General features: G+C 41.8%; 1 protein-coding gene across 2 annotated transcripts in view; it reads left to right on the forward strand.

The window, feature by feature from the left end:
- LOC126262466 (protein KRI1 homolog) overlaps positions 1-22,953 on the forward strand; it is a 93,506-nt gene that overhangs the window by 40,426 nt on the left and 30,127 nt on the right. For both annotated transcript variants that reach the window (XM_049959125.1, XM_049959124.1), the window contains exons 4-5: positions 10,537-10,697; positions 19,076-19,229. In XM_049959125.1, coding sequence (XP_049815082.1) covers positions 10,537-10,697; positions 19,076-19,229 — 315 coding nt within the window. The remainder of the gene's footprint in view (positions 1-10,536; positions 10,698-19,075; positions 19,230-22,953) is intronic.

Consider the following 22,953-nt stretch of genomic DNA (forward strand, 5'->3'; position numbering starts at 1 on the left):
CCTGTATGGTTATCCTGTCATAGTACTAAAATTCCGGGTGACAGTGTGCACCTTTTTTAATGGAGCAATGCTGCCTTTTAGGTTGTTGTTTATGGGGAATGCCCCAGCATTTATCACTTTTATATTATCACTTAAGGAGAATGGAATAATCTTTTCATTTGTCTTTTTCATATTCGTCTTTCCCTCTCCTTCCCTCTTTCCTGATGAAGCAACCTTGGCTTGCGAAAGCTTGAAATTTGTGTGTGTGTTTGTGTGTTTTTTGTATTGTCTCTATCAACATACCAACGCTTTCGTTTGTTAAGTTACAGCATCTTTGTTTTTAGATATATTTTTCCCACATGGAATGTTTCCTTCTATTGTATTCATATCATTAATTTGAACCCAACAATTATGTTTGTTATTGTCATTGTTGCATTTCGAAATCTTTTCTGTCATCTTATTTTCTCTTTTTGTTTGTGCAAGTAGTTTTACTTTGTTTTCACCTTCCCCTTTTTACCGTAATCTACCATACAATTTTATCCTGCCTATGTATACTCAGTAATATGTAACTTACTTCCAAACCATAACAAAAAAAATTTTTTTTCCGCTTTCAACACTACCGCTGCTATAAAATCCACCGTTCCCAGTTCACAAACAGTTCCTTTCACCTGTTTAACAACCTTATCGGCTAGTTCTAACAACTTTCGCTCTATTTCCATTTCTGTTTTTCCCACATCACTGATCATTGTTTAGCCGCTTCCCACAGGTTTTAACATCATTATTTCTTTGTCAGACAATTGTTAGCCTCATTTTCATAATCTGCCACCACAAAACCACTCCTTTTAATACATTTACATGCACATTGTCGTTTACCAACCTAAGTTCACCACAGGATCAACATAGCTCAGCTTTAACCAACACTTTTTTGACTTTTTTCACACCATACCTCCAGTTGCTTTGTAGTTCACCTTTATCTCTCCTCATATATTTTTATTTTCATTTCAGCTTCATGTTACACTTTTGACCTTCTAATACCATGTCACCCTCACATCATCCCCACAACGACCCCATTAAGTTTTATTTACATTCCCTCCATAAACATGCCTTCGCCCTAGCCAGATTACGCTCCCATATTTTATTTACTCAGGCTTGTCTGACATTTGGCATTACAAAATTGTTAAGGCTTTCGTGGCCACTTGTTGACAAACTGCCTACTGGCTTCTGTCTCGGGTTCTTCGGCCGACGTTCATCTAATGATTTTTCTGACGTTTCGCCAGCACGAGTGGCTGGCATTGTCAAAGCTTCACCACCGGCAATGGAAGGTGAAGCTTTGACAATGCCAGCCACTTGTGCTGGCGAAATGTCAGAAAAATCATTAGATGAACGTCGGCCGAAGAACCTGAGACGGAAGCCAGTAGGCAGTTTGTCATTTGGCATTACCTCCAAAGGCCTCACACTTAAAGTTCCCATCTATGGCTGTAACCCTTCTTTCCATCAGTCCCTATATCAGCTCCAAACTGAACAATCCATAGCCCTCATCTACATCTACATGATTACTCTGCAATTCACATTTAAGTGCTTGGCAGAGGGTTCATCGAACCACAATCATACTATCTCTCTACCATTCCACTCCCGAACAGCGTGTGGGAAAAACGAACACCTAAACCTTTCTGTTTGAGCCCTGAATTCTCACATTTTATTTTGATGATCATTCCTACCTATGTAGGTTGGGCTCAACAAAATATTTTCGCAATCGGAAGAGAAAGTTGGTGTGTGAAATTTCGTAAATAGATCTCGCCGTGACGAAAAATGTCTTTGCTTTAATGACTTCCATCCCAACTCGCGTATCATATCTGCCACTCTCTCTCCCCTATTACATGATAATACAAAACGAGCTGCCCTTTATTGCACCCTTTCGATGTCCTCCGTCAATCCCACCTGGTGAAAATGAAATGTCGTGTGACGAGGGCCTACCGTCGGGTAGACCGCTCGCCTGGTGCGAGTCTTTCGATCTGACGCCACTTCGGCGACTTGCGTGTCGATGGGGATGAAATGATGATGATTAGGACAACACAACACCCAGTCCCTGAGTGGAGAAAATCTCCGACCCAGCCGGGAATCGAACCCGGGCCCTTTGGATTGACAGTCTGTCGCGCTGACCACTCAGCTACCGGGGGCGGACATCCCACCTGGTAAGGATCCCACATCGCGCAGCAATATTCAACAGAGGACGAACGAGTGTAGTGTAAGCTGTCTCTTTAGTGGACTTGTTGCATCTTCTAAGTGTCCTGCCAATGAAACGCAACCTTAGGCTCGCCTTCCCCACAATATTATCTATGTGGTCTTTTCAACTGAAGTTGTTCGTAATTTTAACACCCAGGTACTTAGTTGAATTGACAGCCTTGAGAATTGTACTATTTATCGAGTAATCGAATTCCAACAGATTTCTTTTGGAACTCATGTGGATCAACTCACACTTTTCGTTATTTAGTGTCAACTGCCACCTGCCACACCATACAGCAATCTTTTCTAAATCACTTTGCAACTGATACTGGTCTTCCGATGACCTTAGTAGATGGTAAATTACAGCATCATCTGCGAACAACCTAAGAGAACTGCTCACATTGTCACCCAGGTCATTTATATAGATCAGGAACAGCAGAGGTCCCAGGACGCTTCCCTGGGGAACACCTGATATCACTTCAGTTTTACTCGATGATTTGCCATCTATTACTATGAACTGCGACCTTCCTGACAGGAAATCATGAATCCAGTCGCACAACTGAGACGATACCCCATAGGCCTGTAGCTTGATTAGAAGTCGCTTGTGAGGAACGGTGTCAAAAGCTTTCCAGAAATCTAGAAATACGGAATCAACTTGAGATCCCCTGTCGATAGCGGCCATTACTTTGTGCGAATAAAGAGCTAGCTGCGTTGCACAAGAACGATGTTTTCTGAAACCATGCTGATTACATATCAATAGATCATTCCCTTCGAGGTGATTCATAATGTTTGAATACAGTATATGCTCTAAAACCCTACTGCAAACTGATGTCAATGATATAGGTCTGTAGTTCGATGGATTACTCCTACTACCCTTCTTAAACACTGGTGCGACCTGTGCAACTTTCCAATCTGTAGGTACAGATCTGTCGGTGAGCAAGCGGTTGTATATGATTGCTAAGTAGGGAGCTATTGTATCAGCGTAATCTGAAAGGAACCTAATCGGTATACAATCTGGACCTGAAGACTTGCCCGTATCAAGCGATTTGAGTTGCTTCGCAACCCCTATGGTATCTACTTCTAAGAAACTCATGCTAGCAGGTGTTTGTATTTCAAATTTTGAAATATTCCATTCGTCTTCCCTGGTGAAGGAATTTCGGAAAACTGCGTTCAATAACTCCGCTTTAGCGGTATAGTCGTCGGTAACAGTACCATCGGCACTGTGTAGCGAAGGTATTGACTGCATCTTGCCGCTTGTGTACTTTACATACAACCAGAATTTCTTTGGATTTTCTACCAAATTTCGAGACAATGTTTCGTTGTGGAACCTATTAAAGGCATCTCGCATTGAAGTCCGTGCCAAATTTCGCGCATCTGTGAATTTTAGCCAATCTTCGGGACTTCGCGTTCTTCTGAACTTCGCATGCTTTTTCCGTTGCCTCTGCAACAGCGTTCGGACCTGTTTTGTGTACCATGGGGGATCAGTTCCATCTCTTACCAATTTATGAGGTAGGAATCTCTCAATTGCTGTTGCTACTATATCTTCAAATTTGAGCCACATTTCGTCTACATTTGCATAGTCAGTTCGGAAGGAATGGAGATTGTCTCTTAGGAAGCCTTCTAGTGACACTTTATCCGCTTTTTTAAATAAAATTATTTTGCATTTGTTTCTGGTGGATTTGGAAGAAACGGTATTGAGCCTAGCTACAACGACCTTGTGACCACTAATCCCTGTATCAGTCATGATGCTCTCTATTAGCTCTGGATTGTTTGTGGCTAAGAGGTCAAGTGTGTTTTTGCAATCATTTACAATTTGTGTGGGTTCGTGGACTAACTGCTCGAAATAATTTTCGGAGAAAGCATTTAGGACAACCTCGGAAGATGTTTTCTGCCTACCACCGGTTTTGAACAAATATTTTTGCCAACATATCGAGGGAAGGTTGAAGTCCCCACCAATTATAACCGTATGAGTGGGGTATTTATTTGTTAAGAGACTCAAATTTTCTCTGAACTGTTCAGCAACTATATCATCGGAGTCTGGGGGTCGGTAGAAGGAGCCAATTATTAACTTAGTTCGGCTGTTAAGTATAACCTCCACCCATACCAGTTCGCACGAAGTATCTACTTCGACTTCACTACCAGATAAACCACTACTGACAGACACAAACACTCCACCACCAGTTCTGCCTAATCTATCTTTCCTGAACACTGTCTGAGAGTTCATAAAAAATTTCTGCAGAACTTATTTCAGGCTTTAGACAGCTTTCTGTACCTATAACGATTTCAGCTTCTGTGCTTTCTATTAGCGCTTGAAGCTCAGCACAACTACAACAATTTACAACTACAGTTCCGACTGTTCCTTGATCCAAGCACGTCCTGTATTTGCCATGCACCCTTTGAGATTGCAGCCCACCCCGTACTTTCCCGAGGCCTTCTAACCTAAGAAACCGCCCAGTCCAAGCCACACAGCCTCCGCTACCCGTGTAGCTGCCAGCTGAGTGTAGTGAACTCCTGACCTATTCAGCGGAATCCGAAACCCCACCACCCTATGGCGCAAGTCAAGGAATCTGCAGCCAACACGGTCGCAAAACCGTCTGAGCCTATGATTCAGACCCTCCACCCGGCTCTGCACCAAAGGTCCGCAGTCAGTCCTGTCAACGATGCTGCAGATGGTGAGCTCTGCCTTCCATCTTGTAAGCAAGACCGGCAGCCTTCATCAAATCAGATAGCCACTGGAATCCAGAGAGAATTTCCTCAGATCCAAAGCGACACACGTCATTAGTACCGACATGTGCCACCATCTGCAGCTGGCTGCACCCTGTGCTCTTCATGGCATCTGGAAGGACCCTTTCCACATCAGGAATGACTCCACCCGGAATGCACACAGAGTGCACACTGGATTTCTTCCCCTCCTTAGCCGCCATACCCCTAAGGGGCCCCATTACGCACCTAACATTGGAGCTCCCAACTACCAATAAGCCCACCCTCTGCGATTGCTTCGACCTTGGAGGCTGAGAATCATCCTCTGAAACAGGGCAGGCAGCTGCATCTGGCTCAGCCAGAGACAGTACCTGAAACCTGTTTGTCAGACGCACTGGGGAGGTTTTCTGATCAGCCTCTGGGGACGTCTTTCGCTGCCTGCCACACCTTGGAACGACCTCCCAATCAACCACAGGTGAGGGCTCAGGGCCACTGCGGGCAACAACCGGGGCAACCACAATGGCAGACTGATCTGGGGACAGACGGGACGAAGTTGACATCCCCGTGATACCCAAGTCCGGCTCCCCACAGTGGTACCCATTGGCAACAGCCTCAAGCTGCGTGACTGAAGTCAGCGCCGCCTGCAGCTGTGAGCGAAGGGATGCCAACTCAGCCCTCATCCGAACACAGCAATCACAGCCCCTGTCTATTCTAATCGATGTTGAACAACAGTTACGGAAACACGAGTCCGTGCCTAGATAACGCAAGAGAAACACGCAAAGAATCTATGAACTAAACCTATACAAATGCCTAACGACTGCGCTACAATTTGCCTGAATTTATGATTACAGTAACTAAAACTTGAAATTACACCTCCTATACAAAACTCACACGCAATTTAAGTAAGAATCTACGAAGTAAACAAGAAGCTATATACCTATCTTTCTGCACTGTCGATGTGCAACAACTGGGAACTCAGGCCCTCACCTGCCTAATCCTTCACCACATCAACTCAGTCAATGAACACACCCATCAACTCCTATCCCAATAAAAGTCATCAATCTTTCCTCTCCCACATCCACACCGGCTGTTCAGAGCATCCTCCTACAGGCCAACCGCAAATTAGAACAGCATGCCACCCTCCACCTCAAAAAACTATCCAATCTCCTGGTTTTCTACCTCCAGAAAGGCAACTCACTCACCCTCCACAACCTTTCCAGTAAACCTCAACCTCCTCTCATTGCACACAGACCCAGTCTCTCCCATCTACTCAATCTCCCACTTCCAGCTCCACTCTCCCCAAAACCTCAAAATTCCAATCAACACAATCTGGAACCACAACACCCAAATTCAGTAGTTAACCTTTCCTCCAAACCTCTCTCCCAATCCGAAATCTCTGTCCTATCCAAAGGCCTCACCTTCAGCCCTACTCCCAGATTCAACCAAACAGCTCTCGTCAAAGATTTACTGTCCTACACTCATACTCTCTGCTGGAAATATCACTGCCACGAAGAAAAATAATCCTAATCCTACTCCTAATGATCCAACTCCCCAAGATACTATCCAAATTGAACCCTGCCTGGAACAGTTCCATCCTCCGTTCACAGCGGGACGCACCTCCTCTTCTTCAAAATCACCCTCTCCAAACCTTCCAGGAATTTCTCACTTCCAGCCTTGCCTCTCAGTCCTTGAAAAACCTTAATCCTACTCCCAACATCACCACAGCTGAAGCCCAAGCTATCCGTGATCTGAAAGCTGACCAATCCATCGTCATTCTTCCAGCTGACAAGGGTTCGACGACCGTGGTACATGATCGTCGGGAGTATGTGATTGAGGGACTGCGTCAGCTTTCAGACAACACTACATACAAAGTGTGCCAAGGTAATCCCATTCCTGATGTCCAGGAATCCTCAGAACCTTAGGCCCCCTACAAAACTTTTCACCTGACTCCATCAACCTCCTGACCCCACCGACACTCCGCACCCCTACTTTCTATCTTCTTCCTAAAATTCACAAACCCAATCATCCCGGCCGCTCCATTGTAGATGGTTACCAAGCCCCCACAGAACGTATCTCTGCCTACATAGATCAACACCTTCAACCCATTACATGCAGTCTCCCATCCTTCATCAAAGACACCAACCACTTTCTCAAATGCCTGGAATCCTTACCCAATCTGTTACCACAGGAAACCATCCTTGTAACCATTGATGCCACTTCCTTATACACAAATATTCCGCACATCCAGGGCCTCGCTGCGATGGAGCACTTCCTTTCACGCCGATCACCTGCCACCCTACCTAAAACCTCTTTCCTCATTACCTTAGCCAGCTTCATTCTGACCCACAACTTCTTCACTTTTGAAGGCCAGACATACCAAGAATTAAAGGGAACAGCCATGGGTACCAGGATGGCTCCCTCGTATGCCAACCTATTCATGGGTCGCTTAGAGGAAGCCTTCTTGGTTACCCAGGCCTGCCAACCCAAAGTTTGGTACAGATTTATTGATGACATCTTCACGATCTGGACTCACAGTGAAGAAGAACTCCAGAATTTCCTCTCCAACCTCAACTCCTTTGGTTCCATCAGATTCACCTGGTCCTACTCCAAATCCCATGCCACTTTCCTCGATGTTGATCTCCATCTGTCCAATGGCCAGCTTCACACATCTGTCCACATCAAACTCACCAACAAGCAACAGTACCTCCATTTTGACAGCTGCCTCCCATTCCATATAAAACGGCCGCTTCTCTACAGCTTAGGTCTTCATGGCAAACGAATCTGCTCCAGTCCTGAATCCCTGAACCATTACACCAACAACCTGAAAACAGCTTTCACATCCTGCAACTACCCTCCCGACCTGGTACAGAAGCAAATAGCTAGAGCCACTTTCTCATCCCCTCAAACCCAGAACCTCCCACAGAAGAACCCCAAAAGTGCCCCACTTGTGACAGGATACTTTCTGGGACTGGTTAAGACTCTGAATGTGGCTCTCCAGCAGGGATACGACTTCCTCAAATCCTGCCCTGAAATGAGATCCATCCTTCATGAAATCCTCCCCACTCCACCAAGAGTGTCTTTCCGCTGTCCACTTAACCTTCATAACCTCTTGGTTCATTCCTATGAAATCCCCAAACCACCTTCCCTACCCTCTGGCTCCTACCCTTGTAACTGCCCCCAGTGTAAGTCCTGTCCCATGCACCCTCCCACCACCAGCTACTCCAGTCTTGTAACCCGGAAGGTGTACACGATCAAAGGCAGAGCCACATGTGAAAGCACCCACGTGATTTACCAACTGACATGCCTACACTGTGAAGCCTTCTATGTGGGAATGACCAGCAACGAACTGTCCATTCGCATGAAAGGACTCAGGCAGAGAGTGTTTGTTGGTAATGAGGATCACCCTGTGGCTAAACATGTCTTGGTTCACGGCCAGCACATCTTGGCACAGTGTTACACCGTCCGGGTTATCTGGATACTTCCCACTGACACCAACCTATCAGAACTCCAGAGATGGGAACTTGCCCTTTAATATATTCTCTCTTCCCGTTACCCACCAGGCCTCAACCTCCGCTAATTTCAAGTTGCCGCCGCTCGTACCTCACCTGTCATTCAACAACATCTTTGCCTCCGTACTTCCGCCTCGACTGACATCTCTGCCCAACCTCTTTGCATTTACTTATGTCTGCCTGTGTCTGTATATGTGCGGATGGATATGTGTGTGTGTGCGAGTGTATACCTGTCCTTTTTTCCCCCCTAAAGTAAGTCTTTCCGCTCCCGGGATTGGAATGACTCCTTACCCTCTCCCTTAAAATCCACATCCTTTCATCTTTCGCTCTCCTTCCCTCTTTCCTGATGAAGCAACCTTGGGTTGCGAAAGCTTGAAATTTGTGTGTGTGTTTGTGTGTTTTTTGTATTGTCTCTATCAACATACGAACACTTTCGTTTGGTAAGTTACAGCATCTTTGTTTTTAGAAATATTTTTCCCACGTGGAATGTTTCCCTCTATTATATTCATATTGTGTTTAATATCATATGACAGTGATGTCCACTGAGACAAGCTGGCAGAGATGCTACTATTTCAAAGTCAAAAACTTTTAGATACTCTCAAATGGGATATGCAATATGTATATGATAGGTGGGTCCTGTTAATACACTAGGCACACTTGCTGGAGTGTTTGTGTAAGAAACCATCAGCTAACAGCATTCAGATTCCTGCATATCATCTGACTTTTCTTTGTTTGTGCTGTGGACTTCACCCTTGAACTCTCAACTGAGCTTACGAGTGCTTGTATTCTACTTTAGTTACCAGTTAGTTCTCAGTTCACTTTGTGAATATTTTGCTGGCACCTTCTAGGCTGAAAAATGGGGTTGTGGATTCCGACACAGACTACTGCAAGTTATTAAGTTATGTAGCTGACAGGTGCACAGTTGTGTTTCATATTACTTTAATTTTCACTTTGCACAACCCCCAACATTACACAGCTAAATGGCCAGTGCACTATTGTTTAAACTTTCCAAAGCCTCATTAATAGTTTGCAGGCAAACCTCCATATACTGCTACAATTGCTTACTGATGAACATCTACAAGCAGTAAAACCTAACCACAAAGTCCACAGTTCTTGAAGAATAATCAGGAACGTATGAAGCAGTCACTGTCATTGGTTTTTACACACGGCCCAATTGTTTAACACTTACTTCACAGTTAAATTTAAGCATTGCTATTGTTCTAACCAGCACAGGTTGCTCACAAGAAATTCGGCTGTGGACTGACTGTCTCGTGACCAAAAATGGGGCCCTTATCCCTTATATATCCTGACAATAATAGGTGCTGAAAATACACATTGTTTAAAGTTAAATTTACAGAAATTACAACTAAAACTGAACTCAATTAATTACCGCTGTCCAATAAACACTTTTACATGTATACCTTGTACACTTGCTGTTATTACAGGGTACCACACTTCCTTTTTACTTACCATGTGATCTTCTTCACTCAACAGATCCTCATTAATCCTTTCACTGGAAAAACTATCATCCTGCTTACCAAATTGATTATCAGACACAGTCTAATGACAGCTAGCATGGTCCTCTTCCTCTTTACACCCCCCAAACTCTAACTCTTCATTAAGCCTAATATTATCCACCTTTGTTCTATCTTTACTTACCACATGGCCATCATTATCAATTATAACTTCAAATACGTCATTGTCATCACTACCGGATTCATCACTGCTATCGTCATTACAACTTCCTTTCAGAATCAGACCCTCTGTCAGTTTCACTGTCCTCACATATATGGATAATTAGTTGATCCTTGTTTCCAGTATTAGACCATAAGGCGAACCACCTGACTTCCTCATGTTTTCTTGAAAATTCAGCATCCATTTTGACACTTTGCACATCCTGAACAACATTAACACACTCTGTTTCATCGCTTAATTTTATTATAGTAAGTTCCTCCTCACCTTTTATGGGATAAACATTGCTACCCACACCATCATTCAACATGTCACTATAATTAGAAATTACACTCATCTTGCTACATTACCCTGATTTTTATAACATAGCTTTCTCTTTAGCCTTTTGATCTCACACAATTGATTGAAGGGTATAATGTGTCCAATTTTACAGGAGAAAGAAGAAGAAGATTATCTTGAATGGTTGAAGGGGCAGAAAGAAGAACTTGCTGACAAAGAAGCAGAATCTGATCTGAAATACTTGCATGTTTATTGGAATGATCCTAAGCTGGATGAAAATGAAGTATTTCTTCGTGATTATCTTCTCAATAAAAGGTATATATTTCTTATTATTTGTGATTCCTTATAAAAATATCAATCGCTGAGAGAAGGAATGGATGACTCATTTCCCACATGAGCATATTATTAAAAAGTGTGAAAGTTATCATATTTGCCCTTATCTCTGATGTCTAAAATTATTGCCAAAATGCTCCACAAAAGATTGTGTCTTATAGTGTTGGAAAGGCTTGTACAATTATACAATTACCACACATATAATATTCATTCACCCCCCCCCCCTCCCCAAGTGACTTTAAGAGATTAGTAGTGAAGGCAGCAGAGGATCAAATAGGCAAAATGACAAATCCTATTAGAAATCCCTGGATAACGCACGAGATTTTCAGTGTAATTGTAGTAGGAAAGTTCTGGTGGAATTAAATACTTGAGGAGTAAAGGCGATCAATCATTGAAAAGCAGAAGCTGGGGAAGGCCCACACGCAAGACCTACCCAGTCCACCTAACCAGCGCTTCCTACTCCAGTCCTGTTACAGGCTTATCCTATCCCATTAGTGTCCGGGCAACCCGTGAAAGCAGCCATGTCATATACCAACAGTGTTGCAATCACTGCATAGATTTTTATGTCTCTATGACAGCAAACCAGCTGTTCATCAGAATGAATGGCCACTGTCAAATGTGACCAGAAACATCCAGTGACACAACATGCATCTGAGTACAACATTGTCAATTTTGATGGCTACTTCACTACCCGGGCCATCTGGATCCTTCTCTCCAGCCCTAGCTTTTCTGAACTATGCATATGACCATTATTCTTGCAACACATCCTTCACTCTCATAACCCTCCTGGTCTCAGTTTACATTAACTCACTATCCCCACACCCTCCACCCAAGAGTTTCCCCTTTCTCTGTCTCATCACTTCCTGCCAATCACATCTCCATGTCACCTTCATCATGTTCCACTGACCAATTGCTCTGACACCCATAGATCACATGCCTAGCTCATGCATGTGCTACTCCTCCCTTCCACATTAATGGCCAGCAAACTAACTGCCTTCCTCCAAGACACTAGGTGCCCACCCCTAACTCCTCTTACTGCCTGCCTCTCCCTCTATCCACTCCATGTACACAACCGCCATCCCATCTGAGGCCACTTACCGAACTTTGTGCAGCCAGCCAGCACTGTGTAGGGGCATAGGCAGGTGCATACATATGTAAGTGCGTGTGTGTGTGTGTGTGTGTGTGTGTGTGTGTGTGTGTGTACGTACTCTAGCTTGAGAAAGGATTTATTCCAAAAACTGGAAAGTTTCCTTCTTTTTTGTGTGTGCCTATCGACTAATCAGTAATTCTGCATTTCAGTGAGTGGTCTACTTTATTCCTAAAATATTTATGGAAATATTCATTCTAATTGACAAAATCAGAAAATACAAAAATACAGCAAATGAAGCAGGAGAAATGGAATACAGACATCTATAAAATGAGATTGACAGGAAGTGAAAACTAGCAATGAAGGAATGACTAGAGGATAGAAGAGAGGCTGTAGAAGCATGCAGGGCTGTGGGAAAGATAAATGCAGCATATAGGAAAATTAAAGAGACCTTTGGAGGAAAAAAAGAAGCACTTGCATTAATATTAAGAGCATGGCTGGCAAGGAGGTGGAAGGATGAAAGGTAGAGGTAATACACAAGGGTGTGTGTGTAAGGAAAACAAACTTGAAGACAGTACATAAAAAGAGAAAAGGACATAAATAAGGATGAAGTGGGAGGTACGATACTGCAAGAAGAATTTAACAGAACTCTAAAAGACCTAAGTCAAAACCAATTCCTCGGAGTAGATAATATTCACTCAAGAACATGAAGATTCTTGGGAGAGCCATCCATGTCAAAATTATTCCACCTGGTGTGCTACGTATATGAGACAGGCAATATACTTTCAGACTTCAAGAAAAATTTAATAATTCCATGCCAAATAAGGCAGGTGCTGATGGGGGAAGATATTACAAACTATGAGTTTTATAAGTTATTATTTCAAAATACTGACACAAATTACATTCAGCAAATAGAAAAACTGATAGGAACAAGCCTTTGGGAAGATCAGTTTTGGTTCCGGGTACACAAGATGCCTTACTGACCCTTCATCTTATTGTAGAAAATAGACTGAAGAATACCAAAACTACATTCATAGCTTTTGTAGATTTAGAGAAACCTTTTGACAGTGTTAACTGAAACACACTCTTTGAAATTCGGGAGATAGCAGGTGTAAAATTCAGGGAGCAGAAACTTATCTACAACTTGTACAGAAACCAGACTGCTGTGTAAGAATCAAAGAACATGAAAGGAGGCCAGTAATTGAGAAGGGAATGAATCAGACGAATAGTGAAGGAAAACATCAAGAAATCTGAAGTGGAAATGAAAGATAAGGGAAAAAGACGTAAAAACTTGGAGGTTAATGGACTTGCAAGATCTGTTGAACATAATGGATAGTGTCTTTGATAGCTGAACATCAATAAAAATTAAAACAAGCATAATATAATGTAGTTTAATTAGATCAGATGATGCAGGAGAATTAGACTGAAAAATGAAACATTAAAATAGTCAGTGAGTTTTGCAATTTCAGGAGCATAAAAACTGCCAATATCCAAAATGGAAACTATAGCTGCCATCAATCTGGAGATTGGTTGCATCAGCATACCTTTAACATGCCAGAATCATCATTCACGTGATTGACTGGTCATAAAATCGTTTGCACAGTGTGTATGGTTAGGTGGGTTTTGTTTGTACTTTGTGTGCAAATTAGCTTCCCTGTTGTTGCTGGGTCAGCGGTGTTCAGCTGATGGTGCCAGACAGCTTTACTGAGATGCAGCGGTTCCCTGATATTTGCATTGTTTGTGCATTTTAGAGTGTAATAGGTGGTTAGGTGTCCCTAGTAAAGAGTGTCTTTGGGCAATTATGTTTCCACTTATGGTAGTGTTTGTAGTTTTCCAGATTTAGGATGAAGGGGTTGTTCGAGTTTCTGTACAGTTGTGTGATGAGTTTTTTGAATACCTCCGAGAGAGTCTTGAGATGGTATTTATTGTGAAGGTGTATGATGTGTTTGTCTCACAGAGCATTGGTTATGATACATAAACCTTGTTCTGTATGAGCTGTAAGCGGTGCAGGCATTTTGGAGCTGTGTAACCCTAGAATGGGGCTGTTAACATGATCAGAGGTCTAATCATATCATTACATGGACCACAACACCTTCATATTCAGTGTGCTTTGTCTTTTAATCATTGGGTAAGTTATTTGAGCCTCAAGTGTGTTCAGTTGGCAATGTATTATACGTTAGTCAGTCAGTTACATTCCTGTTGAGGCAGACACTGAGGCACCTGACTTTCTCGTGGACACGTGTTGAGCATGTATGTAGTATTATTCAACTGCAGTGCTGATGCTTGTGCAGTTGTTTCGATCTATGAGTGAACAAAACTGCTTCGTACATCTCGATGTTTATCTTAACAGGCCACTGTTCCAATCGAAGCCTAGCAGTTCTGAGTGCTGTTCGTAATAGTGAGTTGATGTTCCATGGCTTCCAGTCTTGGATGGTGATGTGATCTGCATATATGGCAGCCAGCGTACACTACGTGATCAAAAGTATCTGGACACCCCCAAAAATATATGTTTTTCATATTAGGTGCATTGTGCTGCCACCTACTGCTAGGTACTCCATATCAGCGACCTCAGTAGTCATAAGAAATCGTGAGAGAGCAGAATCGGGCATTCCGCCGAAGTCACGTGCTACGAACGTGGTCAGGTGATTGGGTGTCACTTGTGTCATATGTCTGTATGCGAGATTTCCACACTCCTAAGCATCCCTAGGTCCACTGTTTCCAATGTGATACTGAAGTAGAAACGTGAAGGGACACGTACAGCACGAAAGGGTACAGGCCGACCTCATCTGTTGACTAACAGAGACCACCGGCAGTTGAAGAGGGTCGTAATGTGTAATAGGTAGACATCTATCCAGACCGTCACTCAGGAATTCCAAACTGCATCAGGATCCACTGCAAGTACTATGACAGTTACGCGGGAGATGAGAAAACTTAGATTTCGTGGTCGCGGGGCTGCTCATAAGCCACATATCACACTGGTAAATTTCAAATGATGCCTCGCTTGGTGTAAGGATGCTAAACACTGGATTATTGAACAGTGGAAAAATGTTGTATGGAGTTACGAACCACGGTACACAATATGGCGATCCGATGGCTGGGTGTTGGTATGGCGAATGCCGGGTGAATGTCATATGTCAGCGTGTGTAGTGCCAACAGTAAAATTTGGAGGCGGTGAGTTTATGGTGTGGTCGTGTCTTTCATGGAGGGGGCTTACACCCCTTGTTGTTTAGCATGGCACTATCACAGCTCAGGACTACATTGATGTTTTGAGCACCTTCTTGCTTCTCACTGTTAACGAGCAATTCAGGGAAGCAATTGCACCTTTCAACACGATTGAGCACCTGTTCATAATACATGGGCTGTGGCGGAGTGTTTACATGACAATAACATCCCTGTAATGGACTGGCCTGCACAGAGTCCTGACCTGAATTCTATATAACACCTTTGGGATGTTTTGGAACCCTGACTTCATGCCAGGCCTCATCAACCGACATCAATACCTCTCCTCAGTGCCGCACTCTGTGAAGAATGGGCTGCCATTCCACAAGAAACCTTTCAGCACCTCATTCAATGTATGCCTGTGAGAGTGGAAGCTGTCATCAAGGCCAAGGGCGGGCCAACACCATATTGAATTCCAGCATTACTGATGGAGGGCGCCACGAACTTGTAAGTCATTTTCAGCCAGGTGCCCGGAAACTTTTGATCACGTAATTTATATTGTGTGGTTGGGATGTCATTGAACAAGAGAGGCCCCAGAATGGTAGCTGTTAGTGAAGTAGGAATGTATGACAAGTCTGTCAAGGAAACCAGCATCACTGAGTTTGCAAATGAGGCTGTTCTGCCAGAGACAGTCAAAAGCCTTTTCTCGATGTATCTTGTTATTTGTTCTGTTACATGAAGAAACCTTTTTTCGATGTATCTTGTTATTTGTTCTATTACATGAAGGAGTTGTGCTGTGAAGTGGCGATTTCTGAAGCCAAATTGCTCTGGTCTCAGGGTGTCGTTGGTGATACAGTGCCTAGTGAGCCGGAGGAGTTGTTGTATTGTGGAGTGGTGATTCCTGAACCCAAATTGCTTCAGTCTCAGGGTGTCGTCGTGCCTTGTGAGTTGATTCAGAGTAGTGGGTAGTAATTGAAAGGGAATAACTACAGCACCATGTCTCACATTTCAATATGTAATCACAGTTCATTACTTTCTAAAGGAAATCATGTGTCAGTATATAAAATACATGCTAGTAATATCTTGTCCTTCTCCTGACTTCATCAACTCAATCATCATGGGGAAATGCTGACTCAGTTTATCAGATAGACTGAGGAGCTTAGTTAAATATGTGGGGCATGGAGTCTGTTTTCTGGACGGACTGGAGTTTGTGGTAGGGACACAACAACATCTTGACTGTCCAGGAGTCTCCTATGCCTTAGCGCGTTCAGCAATGAAAAAACAGAACTATGTTGTATATTATAAGTCATCTGAAACAAATTGTGTGTAAATCAAGGGACATTAGGCAATAGGGACCAACCATATGGGTCAGTTGTACTCTTAAGACACTGATTTCTTGTTCAAGAGGATGGAGCTGCTCTGTCCAGCCATCATTATTTCATTATTTGGGTTTTTGTAAGACACTAAGGCAAATGTCAGGATAGTCCATGCATCAGAGCCATGGCCAACCACCTGTCCTATCCTTACAGACCATCTGTCATACCTAATAAAGCATGTTATTTATTCTCTGTTTTGTATATTTTGAGCTACTTTTTCATGATGTATTACCTTGACAGCCCCTATATGATTGTGAGATGACTTGTGGATGAATAAAAATAATAATAAAACAATGGGAAGTCCAGATTGGAATATCAACAATGGTTTGAAATTAATAGGTGTTCTTCACCATAAAGATGATACATTGAGTAGCAGTCAGGCACCATGGAAAGACTGTTACATCTAAGCTTCGTGGAAATCCTTCTTCAGAAAAGAAAAACACACACACGTTACTGCTCTCTCCAGATGTCTCAGCCAGAATGCAACTAAATGCATTAAACAGCAACCATCTGGAATGGGGTGGGGAAGGGATAGCAGAGGACTGGCCTGTGTGAGGTAAAATAAGCCCGTGTGGCCGGACACCTGTGAAAGCAGCCATGTCATATACCAGCTCTCCTGCAACCACTGCACAGCTTATATATTGGTATGACCACCATTTTTTAGGCAGGATGAGTGGCTACTTTCAAACTGTGGTCAAGAGCAAACTGAACCATCCTATGGCACAACATGCAGGTGAACATAACAGGGTTGATTTCAGTGGCTGCTTCGAAACCTGGGCCATCCGGATCCATCTCCAGCTTTTATGAACCGTGCAGATGGATGTTATCCTTACAATACATTCTCCGCTCCCAAAATCATCCCCACCTCAACCTACAGTAACCGACTGTCCCTATGCCCTCTGCCTAACAGTCCCACCCCACTCCCTATGTCCTGTCATCTTCTTTCAGTTCATGTCCCCTCACCCACATTATGTGCTGCTGTCTACCGGCACACCCACTGGTCTCTTTGCCACCTCAGCTCCTCTCCTTTCCGCTCCCTGCTTCCCTCCCTCCTTCCCTCCCCCACAGTGTTTTGACATTGTTCTTGGCATTGTTGTCCTGCCACCTCTCATCCGTACACACCCCGCCGGATAGTGCTGATTCATATTCCCAGACCCATACCCTGCTGTCCCTCCCCCTTCCCTACCCCACTCTGGATTGTTTCTCCTGCTCAACATGTTTTTTTGCATTGTGGCCGTAGTGGCTTGAGATTTTGGTCAAGTGTGTGTGTGTGAGATGTGCTAACATGTGTGAATGTAAGCGTGTTTTTCTTTTCTGAAGAAGGCTGTGGCTGAAAGCTTATATGTATCAGTCTTTTCATCGTCCTGACTGCAACTCAGCGTGTCATCTTTACGGTGGGTAACAGTGTATCCTGTTCATAACACTATTAAAGCTGATGATGATGATGATGATAGCAATAATAATAATAACAATAACAACACAGTAATTATACTGGAACAGAACCATTATAACAGATAAAACAATACCACATAACAAACCTGACATCATACTCACCAATAAAAAGAAGAAATCAACACAACTAATCGAAATATCCATACCCAATTCAACAAATATACAGAAGAAAACAGGAGAAAAAATTGAAAAATACATCCAACTGGCTGAGGAAGTCAAGGACATGTGGCATCCGGATAAAGTTGACATTATACCAATTATATTATCAACTGCAGGAGTCATACCACACAATATCCACCAGTACATCAACGCAATACAGCTACATCCAAACGTATATATACAACTACAGAAATCTGTAATTATTGATACATGTTCAATTACCGAAAAGTTCCTAAATGCAATGTAACATATACCGTACAGTTAAAAGGAAGTGACGCTTGATCAAGGTCCGCGTCACTTTCCATTTTTAACCAGACATAACGTCTGAGAAAGGAAAGAAATAATAATAATAATTGGAAAGTAGCACTTTTGACAGGCTTCGAATTAATACGTTGTTGCACATCACCTGCTTTCATGAAGTCACTGATCCATAATATAAAACAGATCCTGATGTAGTAATATTTGGTGAAATGTGTATGGAGCCATGTGTATATTGTTTGTCATTAGTTCAAAATGCCTTTTGTGCCTGTTATCTGGTGACAGGTGTAATACGTTTATAACAATCCACCATAGGTCCATGGCCAGCCATAGGAGTACAGTGGGTTTAGGATGCCCTGATCAGCCTTCCACTAATTGAATGATACTATAGTCAGGAGGCATGGACAGCTGTTGAATGGTGTTGTATCATTTCCAGTTATGATGCTTGGTTCAGATTTACCTTGAATCATGCAGTTATTCAGGGACAGGAGTTTGAAGGGAAGAGGACACATCAAAAAATGTTGTAAAGTGACGTGTAGACATTAGACTTAGCATTATTGCAGATTGTGGGATACAGACAGCACAGCTATATATTCATGCTCACTTATCACACATGTCAGAACTGCCTGCATCATGTTGAAAGTGCTATACAGTCAGCTTAATCTGTTCATCAGTCTCATTTTGATTGTGTCTATCAACAAGAATGTCAATACTAAACCCTGTGACTCAAAATTTGTCTGGTTGGTTATTATAAATCTAGGCTGCTTTTCCTTAGAACAAGATAATATAGTACACTATTCGTATATTACATAGGAGTTTGTTTTATTGTATTGTATTTTATATGTAATTTATTCTTTTTTTGTTTGTAGGTTCTTGGATGATGAGGATGACTCATACATCCCAACGTACAATGAAATTGTCCATGACTCTGATGATCTATCTGGTGATGAATCTACACTTCAGCAGCAAGAGGAATTTGAACACAAGTACAATTTTCGGTTTGAAGAACCAGACAAAGAATTTGTAAGAAATTAATTTAAAATTTTATTTATTGTAATTGCACTAAAATAGTCTTTGTGACTGCGTTATGTCTGCCACTAGTTTTGGTACTGGTGATTAGATATGCTGTAAGTAGCAACTATTTAAGTTTTAAACTTCACTTTATTATCCTTACCCAGTTGCACAGCCCTCTTTGGAAGGTGATTGTCTATTTAGAGTAGAATTTAATTGTTTTGAATTTGCCTCTGCACATTGTTCATGTTATTGTAGCTTATATGTGTACCAGACTTGTGGATTGTGTATGGTATGCATTCTGCTATGAATTACGCAAGTAAACCAACCAGAGGAATGAAATAATGGGAGGAAGTGGCAGTAAACATCGTCAGAGATCTTATTTCTGTAGCACCTTATTACACCAACTAAATTTACACCTTCTGAAAATTGGCTTGTAAAAACATATAAGACCAATTTAAGAAATGACAGTAGTTCAAAATATAAATAGTGACCAGTTGTTTTACACCATATGGTCGGTATGCAACACAGTTACAATGTCCAACAATCCACAATATAGAATGTTAAGTTTTAAATGTGTTACGTAATTGGTGGTACATCAGACACTTAACATTGGTTTGAATTATTACTAAGTTTATAAAATTTGTGCTTCAGCCCTATTAGTTTCCATCATCCTGTAATCATGTTGGCAGACAATACATGTATTATAGTAGCTCACTGTTAATGCTAACAAAGAGTGTACTTACTAGTCTGTAGAAACTATAAGGGGTCTCAAGGAACACACCCTGAGTTGACCAGTTATCATGACACTAATTCATTGCTTGGTCACATATACCTCCTTGGTAAAGTTGGCGTTACAGTAATTCGCATACATCAGTGAAGCAGGCACGTGTTACAAATGACTGAAACACAAACAATTTCATGTCAACTAGCGATTGTGAATCTTGAATTGAGTGTATTCTTCTTTGTATACTGGAAGTAAATTGGTTCAAAGCATCTGAAAAATATTCATTTTTTATGGTAAGAAAGAAAAATTAATCTGAAAGGACATGAAGTATCCTAAAGGATATCAAGTATCCCTGAATTCTAGAAATCTTGGGACAGGATTTCCAAAAACCATGGCCTATCACTCTGAAAAATTGGTTTTGATTTTGAATGTTATATTGTTTTGCAGAGAATTCCTGAGGATGACCCATTATACACTGCTTGTACCATTAAAACATGAGACATGCTCTCAGGCAAACAGGGTTGTACTGAAACGGTGGCAAAGTATACCAGCATTAAGGGCTCAGGCACAGATGGGGCACAGACCCTCTTACTTATCTTTTGCGTACAAGAATAAGTCATTTCCTTGGGGTTTGAATGTAAATGCACATTGTTTTTACTGTGTCCTTTGTAATGTGTCATTTCGTCCAAATACAATCATAAAGGAATGACTACTACTGAATGGTCATCAATTACTAACATGGTTTATGTGGCAATAGTAATCCTGTGTCACACAGCAATCACCTACACAACTCTCCCATGTTCAACAGTGGAGTTGTTGCTGCTGTTTTGCTGTGGTATTGTAAGAAATCAAAGGTTAGCAAGTGAATGGAGTGTTGGTTAATGATTTTTGCCAATTTCTGCTGACTCAGGACAGGAGCGAGTTGCAGTTTATAAAAGCAAAGCAAATGTAATTTTCTTACCCCACCACTAGCACAGAGACTTCATGATGTCCTGGTGGAATTGTATTTTTAGATTGTCAATGTTGGCAGTAGTCACTACAAAATATTTGTGGCCCAAAGTCAACTGACTTAAGCTGATCCAGAATTAGATAGCCCTCATTCAGGATGTTGTGAACAGATAGTTTTTTTCCTGCTGCCAAGTTTTGGTTTGCACTACCTGCAAGTCTTCTGTGTCTGATTAATAATGTTACGGGAGTTGTTAGTCATTGTATCTTCAGGCAGCTATATTCTGTTCATATAAGTTATCCTCCTGCAAACAAACATATATTCTGCCATTGATCATTGGCTGCATTGTTCAAGCATCTAATGTCAGAGGGCCACTGGAAGTAGGCCTTTATTACATGGAGGAATACATAGCGCGTTGCTGATATCCATGTTCAGCTTACGTTAACAGAGAGCAGGAACTGCACTTTGTCCTGCTTGCAGGTGCAGGGGAAGTTTGCAAGACTGCACTGTTATTAAGCCACACACCGTATTGGTTATCAAGTCTTTTACAAGATCAATGTTTCCCATCCTACCCTATATCCATTACTCTGTTGTTGTCATTTGCCCACTTTGTTTATTAGAGAGCAGGTCTGGCAAGTGAATGAAGTGTCACTTTGTTTTTTTTTTAAAGTCTGCAGTTCGTTAATACAGTGTTGTTAAAGTTCTTATGTACTAAATGAATGGAAGTCGATTGGTTTTACAAAAGATTTGAATCTCGTACAGCTCAACCAAGTGGAGTATGTGTTTGAAGTGTTGACAGTGCATTTTCAATTTAGACTGAGTTGTGTGGCCTGTCGAGTCTGTCATGCTTGACGTGTTTGGAGCATTGACAGTGCAGTTTTGATCTAGAGTGAGTTGTACAACCAGTATAGGCTGTCTCGTGCTTTGTGCCACCCTCAAAAGTCTTGATTTAGTCATTTCTTTCTAGTCCTCTTACATTATTTGTTGCATGTTTTAGCTTTAGTAGTTGAGCAGCATCCTTGGAATTAGAGCCAAATCCATTCATGACACACATTTCTTCCTGGGTCACTCAGTGCCAAGTGGAATAGAGTTTCCCACCTGACCATCATGGTTGTTGATAAAATTTAGTGTGAACACTCACACATGTTCCCAATAAACAGTGATAAAGTTTCACAATCACCAATTCAATACTTGCGGAAATGTAGTCATTTCTCGACCTTGAGGTGCAGCTTTCAACAGCGCACCGAGTTTTCAGCAACTTTGGCAATATTTTCTCAAACAAAACAAAAGTAGCACATCTTGTACACCTTCTAATTCTCTTAAGCAAAATAAATTTAAAAAAAATATTTATTGTGTAATTTTCTTATGGATAATTTGAAGCAAAGATGGCTGAAAAAATAGATGCTTGAAAAGAATGAGAAGTTTAGCTTTTTATATTTCTGGAAGTAATTGCAGGATAAACTGGAAACTTTGCACGTAGTAACTTACATATATGAGATCTTAGAATATGAAATTTCATTCTTGTACTGCTTTTCAATAGTTTAAAAACTGAGCGCTAATTTGAAAATTTTTTTGAAAGTGTCAAGAAATTAGTATTTTTAGCAAACTTTTACAAAAAAAGATTTATGTTGTAAACAACCTAAAAAAACTAGGCTTGGTTTTGTAGTTTGAACGTATAAGGCCCTAAAAACAGTGACAAGGCAGAGGTGCATTGAAAGTACACCCGTATTCCACTGGTGCTCAAATTAAGTCTTACATCTTTTACTATCTTCTGCAATTGTTGAATGCTGTGGCGAAGGCAACATCAAAAGTCCTGGTGACTAGGAAGTGAGATTGAGTCAGAACAACCCCCAAAAACTTCAAAAACAGGGTGTCTTTTGTCACAACTCACCATGATGTATTTCAATCTGTTTTTCTACTGTAATAACTACAGAATGAAACTGGTTCTAAATTTCAAAATTTAACTGTGTATTCCCAAGGACAATGCCTGGACATACACTGTATAAACTACCTTCAAGTTTTACACCATTGTCTGTCACATTATATAATGTTGGTGAAATTCA

Source organism: Schistocerca nitens, chromosome 6 (assembly GCF_023898315.1).
Source record: "Schistocerca nitens isolate TAMUIC-IGC-003100 chromosome 6, iqSchNite1.1, whole genome shotgun sequence".
NCBI classification, from domain to species: Eukaryota; Metazoa; Arthropoda; class Insecta; order Orthoptera; family Acrididae; genus Schistocerca; species Schistocerca nitens.